We start from the raw sequence: 22,361 nt of genomic DNA, 5'->3' as shown, positions 1-22,361 counted from the left end.
TTGAAGTTGGAGCCCGTGAAGAGATTGACAATCCTTTTTTGTGTTGTGTGCTAGTGTTTGTTAGGTTGCGTAGATGCATCTATTGAAGACTTGTTTGTTTCTCCTACTGGATTGATAGTACCTTAGTTCTTAACTGGGGGAAATTCTTATCTCTACTTTGCTACATCACCCTTTCCTCTTCAAAAAAAATAACGCAAACTTAAGAAGTAGCAGTGAGCTTTCGAATAAAAGTAACACCGAGTGTAGAAAATAAGAAAATGTGACATTAATTAAATTATAATAAGGGGACAAACTAGGTTCATCTACCTACCAATCACCCTTTTCAGTTTAAGGCTCAAACTATTCCAACGGTTGGCTCCTCTTCTTCTTCCTCTGGCCGCAGTCGTATGCTATTTCTTTCCCTCACAGCCCCGACTTCCCCGTATAAAAACACAAAGATGGAAGAATGAAATGGATGAAAAGATACCACAAATAAAAAACTACATATCGGGTTAAAAGATGAGAACCACACCGTTTTTTAGATAAAAATACCTCGATGATGTAAAGCATTTCTAAAAAAAATAAGACGATTACAATGTTGGTTCGAAACCAAGAACTCCACGTTGTTGGGCCATTCTTGAGTTTGCAATAATAAGGTGTCGTTGGTCTTAGTCCAGCTCTCTTTTACTGGGATTTGTTTTTATCCATCTGTCCAAGAAATGGATCAGATTCCAGTATCGAGAGATAGCAGACCAAAAACAACAAAAAAGCAACCTGGTGCGGTATACAAAATAAACAGGCTAGAACAAAGTCTCGGAAATCGCTGCCGCGTTTCAGCAGTCTGGTGGCGGTGCAGGAGGACGGCACGATGGTCGTGGGGTGGCAGTATACGGCGGAGAGCACCAAACAGATGCACAGAGGGGGTGTGGGGAGGCCGGAGGATTTGGGGTCAAAGGGGAGCGAGATGCAGCAAGGGCCCTGACGACAATGTCGACGGCAAACCACATAGGGGCTTCGACAGTGACTGGGAGGGCCAGTGCATGAACTGCGTAGCGGAGCGGAAGCAACGGAAAAGGCTCGATCTATCACTTTCTTGGATTTGAGTCCATTGCTTTGCAAGGGTTGTTCTTGGATAACGTTTACCCATTTTTGTGTACTTGAACCTAACACTGTACACTATTGTATATGCATACCGTTGCGTGGACAAAGCAAACAAAGTCCACTTTTTCTCGTTCTGTTTGATTTCGTCACCATCTGTGTTACCAATTTCTGAACCAAACACGTCCTAAATCAATACCATTCTTTTTTTTGCAAGAAAAAAATCAATACCACTAGATTAATCATGAAATGTATTTGAGTTAATGCACCACCGATGCTAATAATACTTGGCACAAATGTTCTGTTTGGTTCTTGCAGTTGTAAAATACAGAGAACTAGGTACAAAACTCAGCACGCGCGTGCAATACACTATTACTATATATGAATTGAGTACAATTTTTCTTTTATTGTGTGTGGGAAGTACAATTTTTCTTTCTATGTGTGAGAATACAACAAGATATAGACTGTCAAGAAGAAAGCCCCGCGCTGCAAAAAAAAAAACAAAACAAAGAAGAAAGGAACATGCAATACAAACACCAATCGACGCCAATAATTTCGGACGTGCCCATGCATGGATGTGCATGTGCATGTTCCTTCCCGGAGCCATTGGACGTTTGGAGCTAGGTGGAGTAGGCCAAGTGCGTCTTTATGTCGGCGATCAAGAATCCATTGAAGTTGGTGCCCGACGAGGCGGCGTACGCGCCTATGCCGTCGAACACGAGCCAGTCCCCCACGTTCATCTCCGGCAGCTGGTACCCGGTCACCACCTTGTCGCGGGAGTCGCACGTCGGCCCGAACACCGTCGACGCGTACGTACTGCACATGTTCTCGCCGCCGGGACGCGGGGGCGCCAGCGGCCTCGGGCGCGGCACGTAGTCGCCCAAGATGGTGCAGCTGAGGGCGCCGTAGATGCCGTCGTCGATCCAGTACTCGCGCGCCTCGCCGCGCGCGCGCCTCCCGATGACCCGCGCCGCGAGCGTGAAGGCCTTCTCGGCGAAGTACTGCCCCGGCTCGCCGATCACCTCCACGCCGCACCCGGGCGGGAAGTGCTGCGCGAGCGCATCGCCGATGGCCTCCGCCGCCTCGTCGAACGTGGCGTCCGGCATGAAGCCGCCGCCGATGTCGAGCACGCGCATGGGCGGCATGCCGAGCTGCGCGGCCGCGTCGAACGCCGCGCGGGCGGCCTCGATGGCCCCGCGGTACACGTCGACGCGGGACGTGCACGCCCCGACGTGGAACGCCACGCCGGCCACGCGGAGCCCCGCGCGCTGCGCGGCCCGCAGGAGCGGGACCACCTCGTCGGCGCGCGCGCCGTACTTGGTGCCGAGGTCGATCTTGGCGTCGGGGTTGTCGGGGCCCTTGATGCGGAGGAGGAGGTCGCAGCTCGGGTGGCAGCGCTTCACCTTGGCCACCTCGTCCTCGGTGTCGTAGGTGGCGAGGTTGACGCCGACCTCGGCCGCGTACCTGAGGTGCGCCTCGGGCTTGCACGGGTTGGCGTACACGATGCTCCCGGGCTCGACGACGCCGAGCACGAGGACGGCCTCGATCTCGGCGCGGCTGGCGCAGTCGAAGCCCGCGCCGAGCGCCGCCATGGCGCCGAGCATGGCCGGCTCGGGGTTGCACTTGACGGCGTAGTAGGGTCGGACGCCGTCGAGCGCGCGGCACCAGCGGCTGTACAAGTCGACGACCGTGGCGAGGTCAAAGACGAAGAAGGCGCCCTGCTCCTCGGTGCCGGCGATGGAGCGCATGACGCCGGTGACGCCGGCGTCCTTCCCATTGCGCTTGAAGGCGTGCAGCTTCCTGCCCTTCACCCCGCGGGCCACCAGCACCGACTGCATTGGGCTGCCTCCGGCCATGTCTGTCCGGCCGCGATCTAATGCGTGCAAGCACCTGCGCTGGACACTGCTGGTGTGGTGTGTGCTCGGCTTGGGTGGCTGGGATGAAGTGAACTAGCTAGCTAGCTTCTTCTTATATACAGTGCGAACGTGCATGTCCACATGGTGGTATGGCTGTGCGACGCCGCCGCACGACCGCGCGTGCTGCACGAGCCACTCGATCGCGATATGATCGCGGTAGCTGGCTGGTGATATCTTGCACGAGCCAGTCGATCGCGATCGCGATCGCGGTAGCTGGTGATATCTTGCTCGATCTGCATCTTTCACCGACGCACTACGAGAAGGATTTGCTCCATGACCAAGCATTAGCGCTGTGCTAGTATTGTCCTCACATTCGGGTCACTAGCTGTAGATTTTTTTTAAACAAATAATGTTGCTCGAGGGGTATATGCTGTACTTAACATGTTTTGCTGCCGAAGCATATACCTCCGCGGCTCCTAACAGTCTAGTGATCGGGTTGCCGATCATGAGAAAGACAAAGAGATCCATGGAGAATCATTTAGATTAGGTATTAATTATAGGTCCTGTTTGTTTCATAAGTCCTAGGACTTTTTTAAGTTCCAACTTATAAGTCCCGAGTCCCTATCTGTTTGTTTACAGGATTTATCATGGGCTAGAGGTTATTAAATGACATGCTAAAAGACCCAAATCATCACTATAAGTCCCTATAAGTTCCTCTCTGAGAGTCTTTTTTGATAAGTCCCAAATCACCACTTTAAGTCCCTATAAGTCCCTCCTGTTTGGTTCAGATGGGACTTATAGGGACTTTTTTTAAGTCCCTAAACCAATAAGTCCCTGGAAGCAAACACCCTCATACTTCCAGAGCTGGACTATATATCACCGATTAGTTGGTGTAAATGTAACGAAATATGTCATGTTTATATAAAAACGACATTTTTATATGAAACATGTCATGTTTATATGAAATTCGGCCGTGTTCGTACGAATTACGTCTTGGTTCGAGTTGTTGTCAAAATATTTGCGGCTACGGTTGGATGACGTCCTCCTGCATCCGTGCGCGCGGACTTGTCCCCCCTGTCCACGGACGGACGCGGGAGGAAATTTGCGGGTTGTGGTTGGAGATGCCCTTACCGCGCATGTGTTGTGTGATGCCGTGGCTAGAGTGCGCGTGCGGCACGCAGCTAGCGTGGGGCACGTGGCTGCCACACAAATAACAGATATATACTGTATATACCAATAATAATATACGGAAGGATTGATGAGGGCATCCCAGTACTTCATATTCTTCCCATGAAGGAGGAGGTGAAGCCCAACTTCAGAACTCCACCAAATTAAAGGTGTCCTAAAGGGGGTGACCGAATCATGTACTTGGTCGGTTGCAGTTTGATCGATTTTTATTTCCAGGTCATGTTATGGGCCACTTAGGATCTTTATTTTGTGTTTTTTGGTGTGGGCTTGTCCAACCGACTGGCCAGTGGTTAGGTTTAGAGGGGGTCAAATTTTTAGATTGAGTTTTGAACATTGTGTCCACGTGGTGAATCATCCCTCTAGGGACGGCGCTGTTGTTTATCAAATAAAGTGATAACTGCGTGAAGGTTCTTGTATGATCAAGGATCATCGTGCCAAGGTTAGAGGTGTGTTGTTCATCTCCATGTTGCTTGCTGGATTCGTTTGCTCATCTTCAGGTTGCGTGGATTGATCTCGTGATTAAAAGGTTTCCTATCTGGTTGTCTTGTGGTGAAAGATCGGACAAAAACAGTAGGATCATCACGTTGATCCTTATTATGTGGTATCAGATTACTGGGTTTCTCACCGCGAGTTCATCCTATTGAGATTGCGTCATTGCCGCCAGTCTGTTCCGCGGAGAGTTCTCGTTGATCACGGTGCAAATTGTTGTTCGGCAAAGAGATTAGTGGTGGCAATTCGCGAGGGCCGAGCGCGCTTGGATCTGCATCACGGCGGGGAGTTTGTCTTCCAGTCAGATCAAATTGAGGGCATCAGTGCCATCAATTTTCCTTGCGATCTCGGCGAGGTTTGGTCGCTCGGATAGGAAGGACACGCTGTTTTCGGCTGACTCCGGATTTACAGGAAGCAGGGCGATTTGGTTGGTACGTGATAGAGTAAGTATTAATTAGTTTTGGAGTTTTGTGATCAGTTTGCTGGATTTTTAAATTAGTTAATCCTAATTAGTTAAGGCAGGAGAGAGAAAGTTCTCTTGTTTCAGTCCGTTTGGAAACTAACTCACGGTAGAGTCGGGCTCATGGTAACAAAAAGCTGTGATTTTATTTTCTGTTGGCCGGATCGGGAAGATGCCTTCAGACATGGTTTTCTCGGCTGGATGAGAAGTCTAAGGAACGTGCTCGGATTGAGATAGCTGATATACAAAAGATCATTAAAAATATGCGGACGGAATTAAAAAGGCCCACTACAGTTTTTCCTGCGCATACTGTGCAGCATTCTGTGAAAGTAATTTCCAAGGACACATTCGTAGTGAAGATAGATGATGTTAACAACGACAAGGAGTCAACGAAAACACATACTGGTTCTAAGGAGGACAAGGCTGATGTTGACATGATTTTCGGTGGATGATGTTGTACCAGTGATTGGGCTAAATATGCAACTCAAACGGGTACATGATGATGTGACAGTTGATAGAGGTCATCGTTGGAATTTATTTCAGACACAGCGCATGATCAAGGACAAGGCGTGCAAGTTGATGATTGATGGTGGTAGTTGTACCAATGGCATAAGCAAGGCAATGATGGCATCTTTGGGGTTGTCCACCTGGCGTATTCCTGAACCTAAGCATCTAGAGTGGTTGAATAGCTGCGGTATGCTGAAGGTTACACAAAAGGTGTGTGTGCCATTTACAGTTGGTGAGTATGCTGACGAGGTGGAGTGCGATGTATTGCCATTGGAGGTGTGTGGATTGTTACTTGGGCGCCCATGGCAGTATGATCATAATGCTATCCATGCTGGGAGAGCAAATACATATACATTTTTTCATGATGGCAAACAGCGAACGTTGAAGCCTATGATAGATGATCATATCAAGTCTGATGTGGTGTTGGTGGTGCGTAAGGAGAAAGTGCACAAGGCCAAGACACAACAGAGGATAGTTCAGCTTCTGATGGAGGAGCATGATGCGAGGAGTATCAGTACTAATATTTGTTTCCATTGTGCCTGTCGATGACAAGCCAGTTGTGCCTGTTGGTGACAAGCCGGTTGGTGTCAAGCCTCTTAGTGATGAGATGACGAAGATTGCAGCTAGTCCTATACACTTCCAATTTGTGTCGATCAAGGCGTTCAGACAAATGATAGTTGTGTTGCTCGTGTCTCGGTGTATATGGAGGAGCGGGTAGTAGACCACGGGTTTGTTGGACCATTTGTGCAGAGATTTGTTGGAGCAGTTGTGCGTATGCACATAGGGAAAGATGAATGTGTTCGTCAATTGTGTGGCACAGGCATTGCTCCTATTACGCAGGGCTGTACAAAGATGGTCCATGTTCAGCGACAACGAGCTTCCTCGACAGTGGAGAAGAAGAAGGTGGTGGCGCCTAAGTCGAAGCTTATGTGGCGACGGAAGGTGGTACCACCCGCTGTGACAAGTCTAGCTAGCCGAGAGGGAGGAGGTGGTGTGGCAGGCCAGCGAGACTTGCAGAGGGTGGCGGAACGTGGTGATGTTGTTGATTCGATGCCATTCATTAGAGAAGACCCTCTAGCATTGAGGACAATGGCTTTTCAAGGGGGGGATGATGAGGGCATCCCAGTACCTCATATTGTTCCCATGAAGGAGAAGGTGAAGCCCAACTTCAGAACTCCACCAAGTTACAGGTATCCCAAAAGGGGTGACCGAGTCATGTACTTGGTCTATTGCAGTTTGATCTATTTTTATTTCTAGGTCATGTTATGGGCCACTTAGGATCTTTATTTTGTGTGTTTCGGCGTGGGCTTGTCCAACCGACTAGTTTTCTAGATGCCTATATAAGGTGGCCAGTGGCTAGGTTTAGAGGGGGTCAAATTTTTAGATTGAGTTTTGAACATTGTGTCCACGCGGTGAATCATCCCTCTGGGGACGGCGCTATTGTTTATCAAATAAAGTGATGATTGCGTGAAGGTTCTTGTGTGATCAAGGACTATCGTGCCAAGGCTAGAGGCGTGTTGTTCATCTCCATGTTGCTTGCTGGATTCGTTTCCTCATCTTCAGGTTGCGTGGATTGATCCCGTGATTAGAAGGTTTGCTATCCGGTTATCTTGCCGTGAAAGATCGGACAAAAACAGTAGGACCATCACGTTGATCCTTATTAAGGGTGTGGCTAGTTCTCGATCAACTGAAATTTAACCAAGTCTTAATCAAGTGACATAACATATAAGAGAGAGAAAATATTCTGATAAGCAATTTTTCACGGACCTCAATCTAAGATCTCACGGATATAGCATCGACTGAGACTTAACAAAGTCTCAGTCGACTGAAACTTAACGAAGTCTGAGTCGACTGAGACTTAGCGAGACCGTATACTGAAATAATATGGAGGGAACTTCCTCGTTACGCTCACCTACCTGCTCAAAGAAAGGTCTCACACCTGCTCCAGCGTCGGCGCGGAGCTTGGGGGGTAGTTCAGGAGCAGGTGCAGATTATGGTCTGCATCGACGACATCTCGAAGACGAAATGTGTGATGGGTTCGTGGTTGATGGATGACAGGTGTGATTTCCTCCTTCGACGTCTTAGTCATGGTGGGGTGTCCGATCTGGAGTTCGATGACGTGTCCGAGGTGTTGACCCTGTCTGATTCGTTCAACGGCAATGGCTTCATTTTTGGGGAGCCACCTTGGAGGTACGCAAATATCAGCGATGGAGCCGTGTCGAGTTCGGGTGAGGAGGTGATCCGTCATTCTATTCTTCGGTGACTGTTGTGGTGGTGCCGGAGGCAAGTGATGGACGTTGGTGTCAAACTCAGATATGTTCTGCTATCTTTTCAGTTTTATCATGTCGGTCCTTACGTGACTTGTACTTCGATCTTTATCATATGAATGAGACACGTATTACCATGAAAAAAAAGTCTCACACTTCAGAATTTTTTTGAAAGAAAAAAAAATTCAATACCACTATTTAATCATGAAATATATTTGAGTTAATGCACCGCCGGTGCTGATACTTGGCACATATGTTCAGTTTGGTACTTACAGTTGTATAATACAGAGGACTGGTTACAAAACCCAGTACACGCGTGCAATGCAATAAAATGACATTGCTATGACTATGGATGGAGTACAATTTTTCATTTCTTGTATGTGTGAGTACAATTTTGCTTTCTATGTGTGGGAATACAACAAGATACAGCCGGTCGAGAAGAAAGACCCGCGCGTTATTCATATATATATCAGTTTTGCTAGAACTCATCTAGATGAGATATAGTTTGGTCTCATTCATCTTTTATAGCCATTGGATGTGATGTTATAAGATGAGATATAGTTTTGATATATATAGTACATGCAAAATACCGCGAAAACAAAGAAGCAAGGAACATGCACGTACAATACAAACACCAATCAACGGCAAGGATTTCGGGCGTGCCCCCATGCATGCATGTGCATGTGCATGTTCATGTTCCTTCCCTAACTGGACGATCGGGAGCTAGGTGGAGTAGGCCAAATGCGTCTTTATGTCCGAGATCAAGAATCCGTTGAAGTTGGAACCCGACGAGGCGGCGTAGGCGCCTATACCATCGAATACGAGCCAGTCCCCCATCTTCATCTCCGGCAGCTGGTACCCGGTCACCACCTTGTCGCGGGAGTCGCACGTCGGCCCGAACACCGTCGACGCGTACGTACTGCACTTGTTCTCGCCGCCGGGCGGACAAGGGGCGGCGAGCGGCCTCGGGCGCGGCACGTAGTCGCCCAGGATGGTGCAGCTGAGGGCGCCGTAGATGCCGTCGTCGATCCAGTACTGGCGCACCTCGCCGCGCGTGCGCCTGCCGATGACCCGCGCCGCCATCGTGAAGGCCGTCTCGGCGAAGTACTGCCCCGGCTCGCCGATCACCTCCACGCCGCACCCGCGCGGGAAGTGCTGCGCGAGCGCGTCGTTGATGGCCCCCGCCGCCTCGTCGAACGTGGCGTTCGGCATGAAGCCGCCGCCGATGTCGAGCACGCGCATGGGCGGCATGCCGAGCTGCGCGGCCTCGTCGAACGCCACGCGGGCGGCCTCGATGGCCCCGCGGTACACGTCGACGCGGGACGTGCACGCCCCGACGTGGAACGCCACGCCGGCCACGCGGAGCCCCGCGCGCTGCGCGGCCCGCAGGAGCGGGACCACCTCGTCGGCGCGCGCGCCGTACTTGGTGCCGAGGTCGATCTTGGCGTCCGGGTTGTCGGGGCCCTTGATGCGGAGGAGGAGGTCGCAGCTCGGGTGGCATCGCTTCACCTTGGCCACCTCGTCCTCGGTGTCGTAGGTGGCGAGGTTGACGCCCACCTCGGCCGCGTACCTGAGGTGCGCCTCGGGCTTGCACGGGTTGGCGTACACGATGCTCGCGGGCCCGACGACGCCGAGCGCGAGGACGGCCTCGATCTCGGCGCGGCTGGCGCAGTCGAATCCTGAGCCGAGCGCCGCCATGGCGCCGAGCATGGCCGGCTCGGGGTTGCACTTTACGGCGTAGAATGGCCGCACGCCGTCGAGCGCGCGGCACCAGCGGCTGTACAAGTCGGCGACCGTGGCTAGGTCAAAGACGAAGAAGGCGCCCTGCTCCTCGGTGCCGGCGATGGAGCGCACGACGGCATCCTTCTCACTGCGCTTGAACGCGCGCACCTTCCTGCCCTTCACCCCCGGGGCCCCAAGCACCGTGGCCTGCATTGTGCTGCCTCCAGCCATGTCTGTCCGGCCGCGATCTAATGGTGGGCACGAAGAGCCGAATCCTATTCCTAGCTAGCTCCCCGGCGAGGTGTGTGCGCGGCTTGGGTGGCTGGGATGAACTGAACTAGCTAGCTAGGCTCTTATATATAGCCAGTGCGTGCATGGTATGGCCGTGGAAATGCGACGCCGCGGTTGGCGTATGTGCGCGTGCTGCTCGACCCCCTGCCATCCTTCACCGGCGCACGACGAAGCATGAACATCATGCTAATCCTAATAAGACTATAATGTGTTGAGATCGCATCACTAGCTGTCAAAATCTTAAACAAAACAAATAATATGCAGCTCACCGTGTGAATCAAACTTTAAATTCGTACCCGAAGTCTGAATGGAACCTCACCTTAAAATCCCTAAAACTTGCACCCTGTACTCCTGTACTCTTTAGTTCCGATATATCCCGGATGATTTCTGTCAAATGCTCGTTTGACGCACCGGAAAAAGGACAATTTCAATGGGAATCACATGCTACTCTCACTGCTTGGTTCACGGGGCCGTGTGTCATTCAACTTGCTAGTTACGGTTAATTGCTACTGCGGACATGACTGAGGGGCAGCAAAAAGCGAAAGTGCGGACTTGGGTAGCTCTGAGCAACTCCAATGCGCTGACATAAATTTTTCGCGCGTGTCCGTTTGGGTTGAAACGGACATAAAAGTTGGGCCGGGTTTGCGTCGCCATGTCAAAGCTTGGCAGGGGCAGTATAGAGGCCATGTCAAAGCTTGCACTGTAATAGTTGAGGCGTGACTTCACAAGATGTCTGGATTTGTCACTCTTTCTTCGGCATGACCGGATCTCACAACGATATCAACGTGCTTCAGCGCTCTCCGGTGTTTGCAAGACTTGTAGAAGGCAACTGCTCGGAGGTCAATGCTAAGATCTATGGCCACCACTACAACAAAGGATACTACCTAGCTGACCGTATCTATCCTCAGTGGACTACTCTTGTGAAGACAGTCCCCAACCCTATAGGAGAGAAGAGGAAGAGATTTTCTCAAGCATAAGAGTGCTAGGAAGGATGTGGAGCGTGCCTTCGGTGTTCTCCAATCTCATTGGGGTATCGTTCGGTATCCTACTAGAACTTGGAGCACCAAAAGTCATGGGAAGTGATGATCGCTTGTGTGATCATGCACAACATGAACGTAGAGGATGATCGTACGGATAAAATCTATAATCAAGGGTTTCAGTTTCAGGGTGACAAAATGTTGTGCTTGAGCATGAAGGGGCGGCAACTTTTGCAGAGTTCACCGCATTTCATCATCAAAATGCGTGATTGGGAAACTCAATTCCACTACAAGATGATTTGGTTGAGTATATGTGGGCTCACGTTGGCAACCATGAGCCCACATGACCTAGACATGTTTCGGTTTTCTTCATGAACAATGCCTATTCTTTTCATCCACTGGAGAATCTCCCAAGGTCAAGTACTCCATGGGATATACACATGAACTCGATCAGAGATAGGAGTAACTGACATTGGATTGTTTCTTGGCAATATGAACGACTTATAATGATATCTGTCTCGCATATCAGATGAAAGATCGGGTTATAAATCGAGTTGTCTCATGGTAAACCGTAGGCCTCGATGCTGCCCTAATTTGTCGCATGTTTGACGTCTCAGGGGCGGGTGTTTGTTTTCTTCTAGTAAATCTACCGTGACCTCCAACGGTAATTAAGAAGATGTATGCCGCCGAAGAGAGCGGTCGATCGGTGGTGCCCCGACTGTGGTCGAAGACACGGCCGAGTACAAGATTGTGGCATGCGCTACAAACATTACTTGGCCTCCGCTGCCATAGATGATGGCCATCTTCGCCTTCTTACTTCGTATCAGGAGCCGTCGGCCATGACGTGACAACCTATGGTGCTTAGAAGGTACACTTAGCAGGCAGTCTAGTCGACCAGAAGCTCGCGATTTTCCCTCGCAAAAAAAAAAAAAAATAGTAGCTCGCGATTTTCACGCTCGGCCTGCCTGATCAGCTCGTTGCCAGGCCCATGAAACAATGAATTATGGGGGGACTAATAATAATATAATGTGTTGAGTTTCGTGTCACTGGCTGTAAGACTTGGAAGTATGATCTGCAACTAATCTAACGTGTTGAGTTTCATGTCACTGGCTGTGAGAAATTTAAAACAGAAAATGCCACCTGATGATCCCGCGGCTCACTCGTATCGTTTCCGTAAAAACCGAAAATTAAAATAAATAAAATGCAGACCTGAAAATGAGGCCGGCAGGCCGGCATGGCCAAGGTACGTGCTTTCCCCGAATCATTTTCATCCCCATCGATTCCAAATCATTGAGACTAGCCACAATGGGTAGTAATATAGAGTAGTAACATGCACATGTTACTACTCTATGTTACTATCTCTATAGTGGGAGTAACATATGTGGTAACATGCAATATTTTATTTATTAGTCTATAGACTCATTTTGGCTTGATATGTGTGATGTTACTCATACTAGTAGTAACTAGCTATGTTACCATATGTCTCTCTTTCTTTATTTATTGCTTGCCACATCATCTATTTTATCTAGATATGTGTGATGTTACTATCTATGTTACTTCCATTGTGGGTAGTCTGAGGACATGTACATGGTTGCGAGCTTCAATCGAGAATTATGCGTTATGGAACGAAGTGGTGTCTTGATGGGTCGGTCCTTCGCTTGGACGCCTGGTGGAGTTATACCGACGCCCACTCCTCCCATGTTTTCGATTCTCCCCTTGGGCACTCCTCTCATTAAATAAATAGAAATGGAAAATGAGGTAGTACTAGTAGTACACATCAACGGTGAGATGATTCTCCAAGAAATCAATTGAACTCAAAATTGTGGAGCCAACAAATCAATCGCATTGAGATGCGCGTCTAACTAATCAATTACCTTTGGAAATTTGTAGCCAAGAAATGAATGCGTAATTCAACTACAGGAGGAGGTAGGCTGCCATGTGAAGCTCTCCTTCTGGCCAAGCCAAGGATCATAGCCTCATGGTGTTGCTTTTGTAGATTTTTCTTCTTCAGTTTAGCGTATGATTTTGCCTTCAAGGCTTGAATAAGTTTGAGTGCAAATTAAAACTCAAAAATGATAAATTGAGCCGACCAATTAATGATTATTATGGTTTCATTCGAACTCACAATTGTTAAAACGTTTTTACCGTAGAATTGTTTTTTTATTATAGAATTATTGTAAAACTGGACTTATTGATAAGTCCTTTTCATAAATTGTATACTTATTGATAAGTTCTAGGGCCGAAGACAGAATATGAGTTGTAAAATTAAACTTATTAGTACGTTCTTTTGATAAATTATAATAGTATGCAGTGGCGGAGCAAGACAAAATCTATTCAGGGAGGGGCAAAGACAAAATATGAGTGTTGGGTGCGGAGCGGGGAGGCTAAAAGAAAATCCTATCTAAGCCTTCCCATAAGTCTTTTTTTTTTGCGAATGCCTTCCCATAAGTCTTCCTTCTCGAAGAAAATCTTATATGACCTGGGTCGTACGCTGCAGAACGTGAGACCCTGTCTAGCGCCTGACACCTGGAGAAACGAATCTGAAAGCAGGAAACCCGTTTCTATTCCCGACTTGCAGCCGCCCCGTTTACCAAATCCCTAATCCCTTTTCCTTCGCGGCCGCCTATGCTCGCTAGGCGCCGCCGCCACCGTCATTTTTCTGCTCGCTCTTTCGCGAAGTACCCGAGCCCGTCCCCCTTGCTCTCCCTCGTTGTCCACAACCATGCTCCTCGACGCCCCGACAGCTGGCCCATGGAGGCGCAACTCCTCTGCTCGCTGCGTCGCTAGCCACCGGTGCTCCTTCCACGGCCATGCTCCTCATCTGCCCTGCTCACGGCACTGGTGTTGTGGCCTGGCTACTCAGCGTTGGAGTTGTTACCTCCTGCTGCTGGCTGCATCTCGACACATGGGGCTGGACATTGACGAAAATGCAGAGCTTGATGTTCTGTCGACACTGACGAAAGACGGGCAACATGATGTTTAACGGGGAGTGGGGAATGAGATGCTGCTGCTTTAGGATTCGTAATCCCAGGTGTCGCACGCGGGAGAAGGTCTCGCGGGCAACTCTATGCGACCCGGTCGCATAGGATTTTTTTTCCTTCATTAAGGGTGTGTGTTTGAATTCTCACTAAGGCTCCACCTTATCCCCTCCCGCGCCACCAACCGCAAGGCGGCCGGGAGGGCACCTCAAGCTCCGCCGCTAGCCAACCTCCTCCTCCCGCACCGCCGCCAGGGGCTCGGACGGGCAAAGCCCGACCGGAGCCGGCGGCGGCGGGGCTTCTCGTTCCTCCGCGGGCAAGGTAGCGGCGTGGGCCGGTCTCTCCGGCACGGGCGCGATGCGGGCGCCGCGGCGCGGTGACGGGCTGGCGTTCGGGCCTGCGCTTCGGGCGGTGCGGTTGGTGGTGGCTCGTGCAGGGCGGGATGTCGCGGCAGTGGATCTGGGCTAGGAGCAGCGCGACCGGGCGGCTCTGGGTCGTCGGGCGTGGCTGGGCCCGGCGGATCGGGCGGCGGTGGATCCCTCCCCCGTCGTCTCTGGCACCTCTACCCTCTGCGTCTGTGTCGATCCAGCGTGTGGGGCGCCAGATCCGGCCTCCCTGGTGGCTGCCGGTGCCACTCGGCTCGCTGTGGGCTGGTTCGTCGACGGTCAGGGGTTCCAAGGCGGGGCCTTTTATTTCTTACTTTCCGACGTTCGACGTGATGCTTGGGGGTTGGTGCTTGGGGGCGGCGGGATGCACGGGTCCGTGCCCGGCGGCTCCGACGCTGGGAGCTCGCTAGGCGGCGCGGGTTGGACAGTGGCCAGGGTGGCCGCTGCTCCGGTCGTGGATGGCTCCACGGTGGCTTGGTGATAACCCACAAGTATAGGGGATAAATTGTAGCCTCTTTCGATAAGTAAGAGTGTCGAACCCAATGAGGAGCTAAAGGTAGAACAAATATTCCCTCAAGTTCTATCGACCACCGATACTACTCTACGCACGCTTGACGTTTGCTTTACCTAGAACGAGTATGAAACTAGAAGTACTTTGTAGGTGTTTTTGGATGGGTTTGCAAGAATATAAAGAGCACGTAAATAAAAAGTAGGGGCTGTTTAGATGAAGACACAACTAAGTTAGTTTTAGTAAAGAACTTTTTGTCACGAGAAAGTTATTTGTCCCTAGGCAATCGATAACTAGACCGCTAATCATTATTGCAATTTTATTTGAGGGAGAGGCATAAGCTAACATACTTTCTCTACTTGGATCATATGCACTTATGATTGGAACTCTAGCAAGCAACCGAAACTACTAAAGATCATTAAGGTAAAACCCAACCATAGCATTAAAGCATCAAGTCCTCTTTATCCCATACACAACAACCCCCTTACTCGGGTTTGTGTTTCAGTCACTCACGCAACCCACTATAAGCGAATCATGAACGTATTGCAACACCCTACAGCGGGGATCCCTCATGCTTGCGCGACACGGAGAGCACCATAGGACAACACCAATAATAAAACATGCAACTCAAACCAATCTTGATCATCAAATAAGCCATAGGACAAAACGGATCTACTCAAACATCATAGGATAGCCATACATCATTGGGAAATAATATATAGCATTGAGCACCATGTTTAAGTAGATATTACAGCGGGTAAGAGAGAGGTTACACCGCTGCATAGAGGGGGGAAGAGTTGGTGATGATGGTGGTGAAGTTGTTGGTGAAGATTGCGGTGATGATGATGGCCCCCGGTGGCACTCCGGCGCCACCGGAAGCGAGGGAGAGAGAGCCCCCCTCCTTCTTCTTCTTCCTTGACCTCCTCCCTAGATGGGAGAAGGGTTTCCCCTCTGGTCCTTGGTCTCCATGGCATGGGAGGGGCGAGAGCCCCTCCGAGATTGGATCTGTCTCTCTCTGTTTCTACGTTCTGGTAGTCTGCCCTTTCACCGTTTCGTATATATATATATGGAGATCTGTAACTCCGATTGGATTGAAACCTTCGCCGAGATTTTTTTCCGAAAATTAGCTTTCTTGCGGCCAAAGTAGAGCAGCAACCGCCTTACGGGGCCCCACGACAGGGGCAGGCGCCCCCCTGCCTCGTGCCCCCCTCGGGCACCATCTCGCGTTGATTCTTCTTCCCATATTCTCCAAATATTCCAAAAATATTCTCCGTCCATTTTTATCCCGTTTGGATTCCGTTTGATATGGGGTTTCTGCGAAACATAAAACATGCAACAAATAGGAACTGGCACTGGGCACTGGATCAATATGTTAGTCCCAAAAATAGTATAAAAAGTTGCCAAAAAGTATATGGAAGTTGTATAATATTGGCATGGAACAATAATAAATTATAGATACGACGGAGACATATCAGCATCCCCAAGCTTAATTCCTGCTTGTCCTCGAGTAGGTAAATGATAAAAAAAGATAATTTTTGATGTGGAATGCTACCTAGCATAATCTTGATCATGTAATCTAATCATGGCATGAATATTAAGACACGAGTGATTCAAGGCAATAGTCTATCATTTGACATTAAGACAATAATACTTCAAGCATACTAATAAAGTAATCATGTATTTTCAAAATAACATGGCCAAAGAAAGTTATCCCTACAAAATCATATAGTCTAGCTATGCTCCATCTTCACCACACAAAATATTCAAATCATGCACAACCCCGATGACAAGCCAAGCAATTGTTTCATACTTTTGATGTTCTCAAACCTTTTCAACTTTCACGCAATACATGAGCGTGAGCCATGGACATAGCACTATAGGTGGAATAGAATATGATGGTGGAGGTTGTATGGAGAAGACAAAAAGGAGAAAGTCTCACATCAACTAGCCGTATCAACGGGCTATGGAGATGTCCATCAATAGATATCAATGTGAGTGAGTAGGGATTGCCATGCAACGGATGCACTAAGAGCTATAAGTGTATGAAAGCTCAGACTGAAAACTAAGTGGGTGTGCATCCAACTTGCTTGCTCATGAAGACCTCGGGCGTTTGAGGAAGCCCATCATCGGAATATACAAGCCAAGTTCTATAATGAAAATTTCCACTAGTATATGAAAGTGATAACTCAAGAGACTCTCTATATAAAGAACATGGTGCTACTCTGAAGCACAAGTGTGGTAAAAGGATAGTAACATTGCCCCTTCTCTTTTTTTCTCTCATTTTTTTGGTGGGCTTCTTTGGCCTCTTTTTTTTGGGGCTTCTTTGGCCTCTTTTATTTTTTTGTAAAGTCCGGAGTCTCATCCCGACTTATGGGGGAATCATAGTCTCCATCATCCTTTCCTCACTGGGGCAATGCTCTAATAATGATGATCATCACACTTTTATTTACTTACAACTCAATATGACAACTCGATACTAGAACAAAGGTATGACTCTATATGAATGCCTCCGGTGGTGTACCGGGATGTGGAATGATCTAGCGTAGCAATGACATCAAAAAACGGACAAGCCAAAAAACATCATGCTAGGTATCTTATGATCATGCAAAGCAATATGACAATGAATGCTCAAGTCATGTATATGATGATGATGGAAGTTGCATGGCAATATATCTCGGAATGGCTATGGAAATGCCATGATAGGTAGGTATGGTGGCTGTTTTGAGGAAGGTATATGGTGGGTTTATGGTACCGGCGAAATTTGTGCGGTACTAGAGAGGCTAGCAATGGTGGAAGGGTGAGAGTGCGTATAATCCATGGACTCAACATTGGTCATAAAGAACTCACATACTTATTGCAAAAATCTATTAGTTATCGAAACAAAGTACTACGCGCATGCTCCTAGGAGGATAGATTGGTAGGAAAAGACTATCGCTCATCCTCGACCGCCACTCATAAGGAAGACAATCAATAAATAAATCATGCTCCGACTTCATCACATAACGGTTCACCATACGTGCATGCTACGGGAATCACAAACCTCAACACAAGTATTTCTACTAATCCACAACTACCCACTAGCATGACTCTAATATCACCATCTTTATATCGCAAAACTATTGCAAGGAATCAAACATATCATATTCAGTGGTCTACAAGTTTTATGTAGGATTTTATGACTAACCATGTGAATGACCAGTTCCTGTCATCTCTCTAAATAGATATAAGTGAAGCAAGAGAGTTTAATTCTTTCTACAAAAGATATGCCCACGCTCTAACAAATATAAGTCAAGCAAAAGAGCATTCTACAAATGGCGGTTTTCTATGTAAAGAGAAAGAGGCAATCCAAACTTCAAATGATATAAGTGAAGCACATGAAGCATTCTATAAAGCCAAACTCAAAATATATAAGTGAAGTGCAAAGAGCATTCTATAAATCAACCAAAGACTATCTCATACCAGCATGGTGCATAAAAGAAAAGTGAAAACTAAATGCAAAATACGCTCTAAGATTTGCACATATCGCATGAACGAAACGAATCTGAAAACATAGCGATACTTGTTGAAGAAAGAGGGGATGCCTTCCGGGGCATCCCGAAGCTTAGACGCTTGAGTCTCCTTGAATATTTACTTGGGTGCCTTGGGCATCCCCAAGCTTGAGCTCTTGCCTCTCTTCCTTCTTCTCACATCGAGACCTTCTCGATCATCGAACACTTCATCCACACAAAACTTCAACAGAAAACTCGGTAAGATCCGTTAGTATAATAAAGCAAATCACTACTCTAAGTACTGTTGCAAACCAATTCATATTTTGTTTTGGCATTGTAGCTACTGTAATATAACTTTTTCATGGCTTAATCCACTGATATAAAATCGATAGTTTCATCAAAACAAGCAAACTATGCATCAAAAACAGAATCTGTCTAAAACAGAACAGTCTGTAATAATCTGAACATTCACCATACTTCTGATACTTGAAAAATTCTTCCAAAATTAGGAAAAATAAACAATTTGTATAGAAAGACAGTGCAAAAAGAATCATAACCATTTGACATTCCAGTAAAAAAATGTAAAATCGCGCACTACAGCCAAAGTTTCTGTCCTGCGCCGCACAAACCAACAAGCATTGTAAACATCTAAAGGCAAACCTTGGCACATTATTTACATAATACAATGGAATTGTACAAGGGGATAATTATTTTTGTTGAAAAGTTTCTGTAATGAAGATTCACAAAGTTTCCGTGAGCATGAACAAAGTTCAAGGCTAGCTCCCACTTCAACAATCCTTTTGAAAAGTTTTGGGTTCCCCTCTTTATTTTTTTGTTTTTAAACTATATAAAAGCACTCAACAGAAATAAATGACTCTCTAAAACTTCTGGGTTGTCTCCCTGGCAGCGCTTTCTTTAAAGCCATTAAGCTAGGCATATAGTGCTCAAGTAGTGAATCCACCCGGATCCCAAGGTATATCAAAGCCAATTTTAATTAGCAATGATTTGGCATTTAGTAGTGAGCACAAGTCAACATATATCATGCAACAACGAAGTCTAAATCTTTTCCTATGCATCGGCATGTCATAAAAGAACAATTCATGCACACAAAGTAAAGGCCAATGCATAGTATAAACAGTTTCTTGCAATTTTATCGTGTTGCAAACATAGAGAGGTGGAGATATAGTTCCTCTCTCATAATAATTGCAAGTAGGAGCAGCAAGCACATGCATATTATATTCATCAAAATCATCATGTGCAATGGTATAAGGCAACCCATCAATATAATCCTTAATAAGGGCAAACTTCTCCGATATAGTGTAGTTTGGAGAATTCAAAAAGATAATAGGACTATCATGTGTGGGTGCAATAGCAACAATTTCATGTTTAACATAAGGAACTATAGCAAGTTCATCTCCATATGCATAATTCATTTTGGCATCTAGGCCACAAGCATAGCAAGCATCATCAAAAAGGGATATTTCAAACGAATTCAAGGGATCATAGCAATCATCATAGCATTCATCCTTCGGTAAGCACGAAGGGAAATTAAACAATGTATGATTCGAAGAGTTACTCTCATTAGAAGGTGGCCATGGGTAGCTAATCCGCGCTTCCTCCTTTTGTTCTTCGCTCTCCTCATCATCTTTTTCATCCAATGAGCTCACAGTTTCATCAATTTCTTCTTCCATAGACTCCTGCAAAATATTAGTCTCTTCTTGGACAGCGGAGACTTTCTCAATAAATGCATCAATATCGGAATTGAATTCATAATTGGCATAGCAATATTTAAGGATAGCTAAATTTTCAGGTCTATAAACAGCATCATAAAGATTTTCAAACTCTTTGAACATAGATTCAATTTCATAAGAACCCATAAAAGCAATAAATTCTTCTATTTGTTCCACATCATAGTAATCATATATACCTCTAGCATAAGAAGCCAAGGTTTCATTATCATTAAATTTGCATGAAAAGGGAAGGTGTGGAGCCTTCATCCTAGAGCAACAAGTATAATCATATCTCAAGCATACTTGCCGAGCATACCACTTCAACATATAAATTTGATCCCATAATAGTTTCCCTTTTTGAGTCAAGCGATAATCCCTAAAGTATTCACGTTGGTCCAACGTGTCTCCCATTACATAATTGAATGAGGTTTTCTCAAGATTATCAAAGTGGTACATAATATTTTTCACATAATGATTATCGAGGGTTTTAGGAGGTTCCCCATCTCCATGAGTAGCAAGTACGCCTAATTTTTTTGGTATTTCGTGTTCCATATCCATAACTAAAGATAAAGAACAACTAAGAACAACAAATAAAAAAATACTTAGTGATAAAGCAAACAAGCACACACGAGAATATTCACCCCATGCTATGACTCCCCGGCAACGGCGCCAGAAAAAGGTCTTGATAACCCACAAGTATAGGGGATCAATTGTAGCCTCTTTCGATAAGTAAGAGTGTCAAACCCAATGAGGATCTAAAGGTAGAACAAATATTCCCTCAAGTTCTATCGACCACCGATACAACTCTACGCACGCTTGACGTTTGCTTTACCTAGAACGAGTATGAAACTAGAAGTACTTTGTGGGTGTTTTTGGATGGGTTTGCAAGAATATAAAGATAACGTAAATAAAAATTAGGGGATGTTTAGATGAAGACACAACTAAGTTAGTTTTAGTAAAGAGCTTTTTGTCACGAGAAAGTTATTTGTCCCTAGGCAATCGATAACTAGACCGGTAATCATTATTGCAATTTTATTTGAGGGAGAGGCATAAGCTAACATACTTTCTCTACTTGGATCATATGCACTTATGATTGGAACTTTAGCAAGCATCCGCAACTACTAAAGATCATTAAGGTAAAACCCAACCATAGCATTAAAGCATCAAGTCCTCTTTATCCCATACGCAACAACCTACTTACTCGGGTTTGTGTTTCAGTCACTCACGCAACCCACTATAAGCGAATCATGAACGTATTGCAACACCCTACAGCGGGGATCCCTCACACTTGCGCGACACGGAGAGCACCATAGGACAGCACCAATAATAAAACATGCAACTCAAACCAATCTTGATCATCAAATAACCCATAGGACAAAACGGATCTACTCAAACATCATAGGATAGCCATACATCATTGGGAAATAATATATAGCGTTGAGCACCATGTTAAAGTAGAGATTACAGCGGGTAAGAGAGAGATTACACCGCTGCATAGAGCGGGGAAGAGTTGGTGATGATGGCAGTGAAGTTGTTGGTGAAGATTGCGGTGATGATGATGGCCCCCGGTGGCACTCCGGCGCCACCGGAAGCGAGGGAGAGAGAGCCCCCTCCTTCTTCTTCTTCCTTGAACTCCTCCCTAGATGGGAGAAGGGTTTACCCTCTAGTCCTTGGTCTCCATGGCATGGGAGGGGCGAGAGCCCCTCCGAGATTGGATCTGTCTCTCTCTGTTTCTGCGTTCTGGTATTTTGCCCTTTCACCGTTTCGTATATATATGGAGATCCGTAACTCCGATTGAATTGAAACCTTCGCCGAGATTTTTTTTTCCGAAAATTAGCTTTCTTGCGGCCAAAGTAGAGCAGCAACCGCCTTACGGGGGGCCCATGAGGGGGGCAGGCGCGCCCCCTGCCTCGTGCCCCCCTCGGGCACCGTCTCGCGTTGATTCTTCTTCCCATATTCTCCAAATATTCCAAAAATATTCTCCGTCCGTTTTTATCCCGTTTGGATTCCGTTTGATATGGGGTTTCTGCGAAACATAAAACATGCAACAAACAGGAACTGGCACTGGGCACTGGATCAATATTTTAGTCGCAAAAATAGTATAAAAAGTTGCCAAAAAGTATATGAAAGTTGTATAATATTTGCATGGAACAATCAAAAATTATAGATATGACGGAGACGTATCGCTTGGCAAGTCGGCTTCGGCGACGACTGGCACATCCTGGCGTCGGTTCGTCCGTAGGCGGCTTGTATCGGCCTTTGGCCTCCCTCCTTGTTGTCCGGGCGCTACGTTCGGCGAAGGGATGGCCTTCTCCCAGCTGTGGTCCATCGCTCGTCTCGCGCCCGGTGCGCAGGTCCGAGCTCGTCTCGCGCACAGTGCCGCAGTACTAAGCTCGTCTCGCGCACGGTGCAGCAGGACTGATGCGCATGGTGTTGC

At 47.2% G+C, this 22,361-nt stretch overlaps 2 protein-coding genes across 2 annotated transcripts; both read right to left on the bottom strand.

Annotated features, from left to right (window-relative positions):
• Window positions 1–1,525: 1,525 nt before the first annotated feature.
• Window positions 1,526–3,001, bottom strand: LOC109781834 (ornithine decarboxylase 1B, chloroplastic-like). Its single transcript, XM_020340430.2, has one exon. The coding sequence runs from the start codon at window positions 2,931–2,933 to the stop codon at window positions 1,698–1,700; it is 1,236 nt and encodes a 411-aa protein (XP_020196019.1). The 5' UTR covers window positions 2,934–3,001; the 3' UTR covers window positions 1,526–1,697.
• A 5,566-nt stretch (window positions 3,002–8,567) lies between these two features.
• Window positions 8,568–9,797, bottom strand: LOC109781833 (ornithine decarboxylase-like). The gene has a single exon (XM_020340429.1). The coding sequence runs from the start codon at window positions 9,795–9,797 to the stop codon at window positions 8,568–8,570; it is 1,230 nt and encodes a 409-aa protein (XP_020196018.1).
• Between the last annotated feature and the right edge of the window lie 12,564 nt (window positions 9,798–22,361).

This window comes from Aegilops tauschii, chromosome 7 (genome assembly GCF_002575655.3).
Source record: "Aegilops tauschii subsp. strangulata cultivar AL8/78 chromosome 7, Aet v6.0, whole genome shotgun sequence".
Taxonomy (NCBI): Eukaryota; Viridiplantae; Streptophyta; class Magnoliopsida; order Poales; family Poaceae; genus Aegilops; species Aegilops tauschii.
Note: the sequence above shows the minus strand (reverse complement) of the source record. Positions and strands in the feature narration are given on the sequence as shown.

Coding starts and splice junctions, on each gene's coding strand:
- LOC109781834 (XM_020340430.2), bottom strand. CDS start 2,933: ATGGCCGGAGGCAGCCCAATGCAGTCGGTGCTGGTGGCCCGCGGGGTG.
- LOC109781833 (XM_020340429.1), bottom strand. CDS start 9,797: ATGGCTGGAGGCAGCACAATGCAGGCCACGGTGCTTGGGGCCCCGGGG.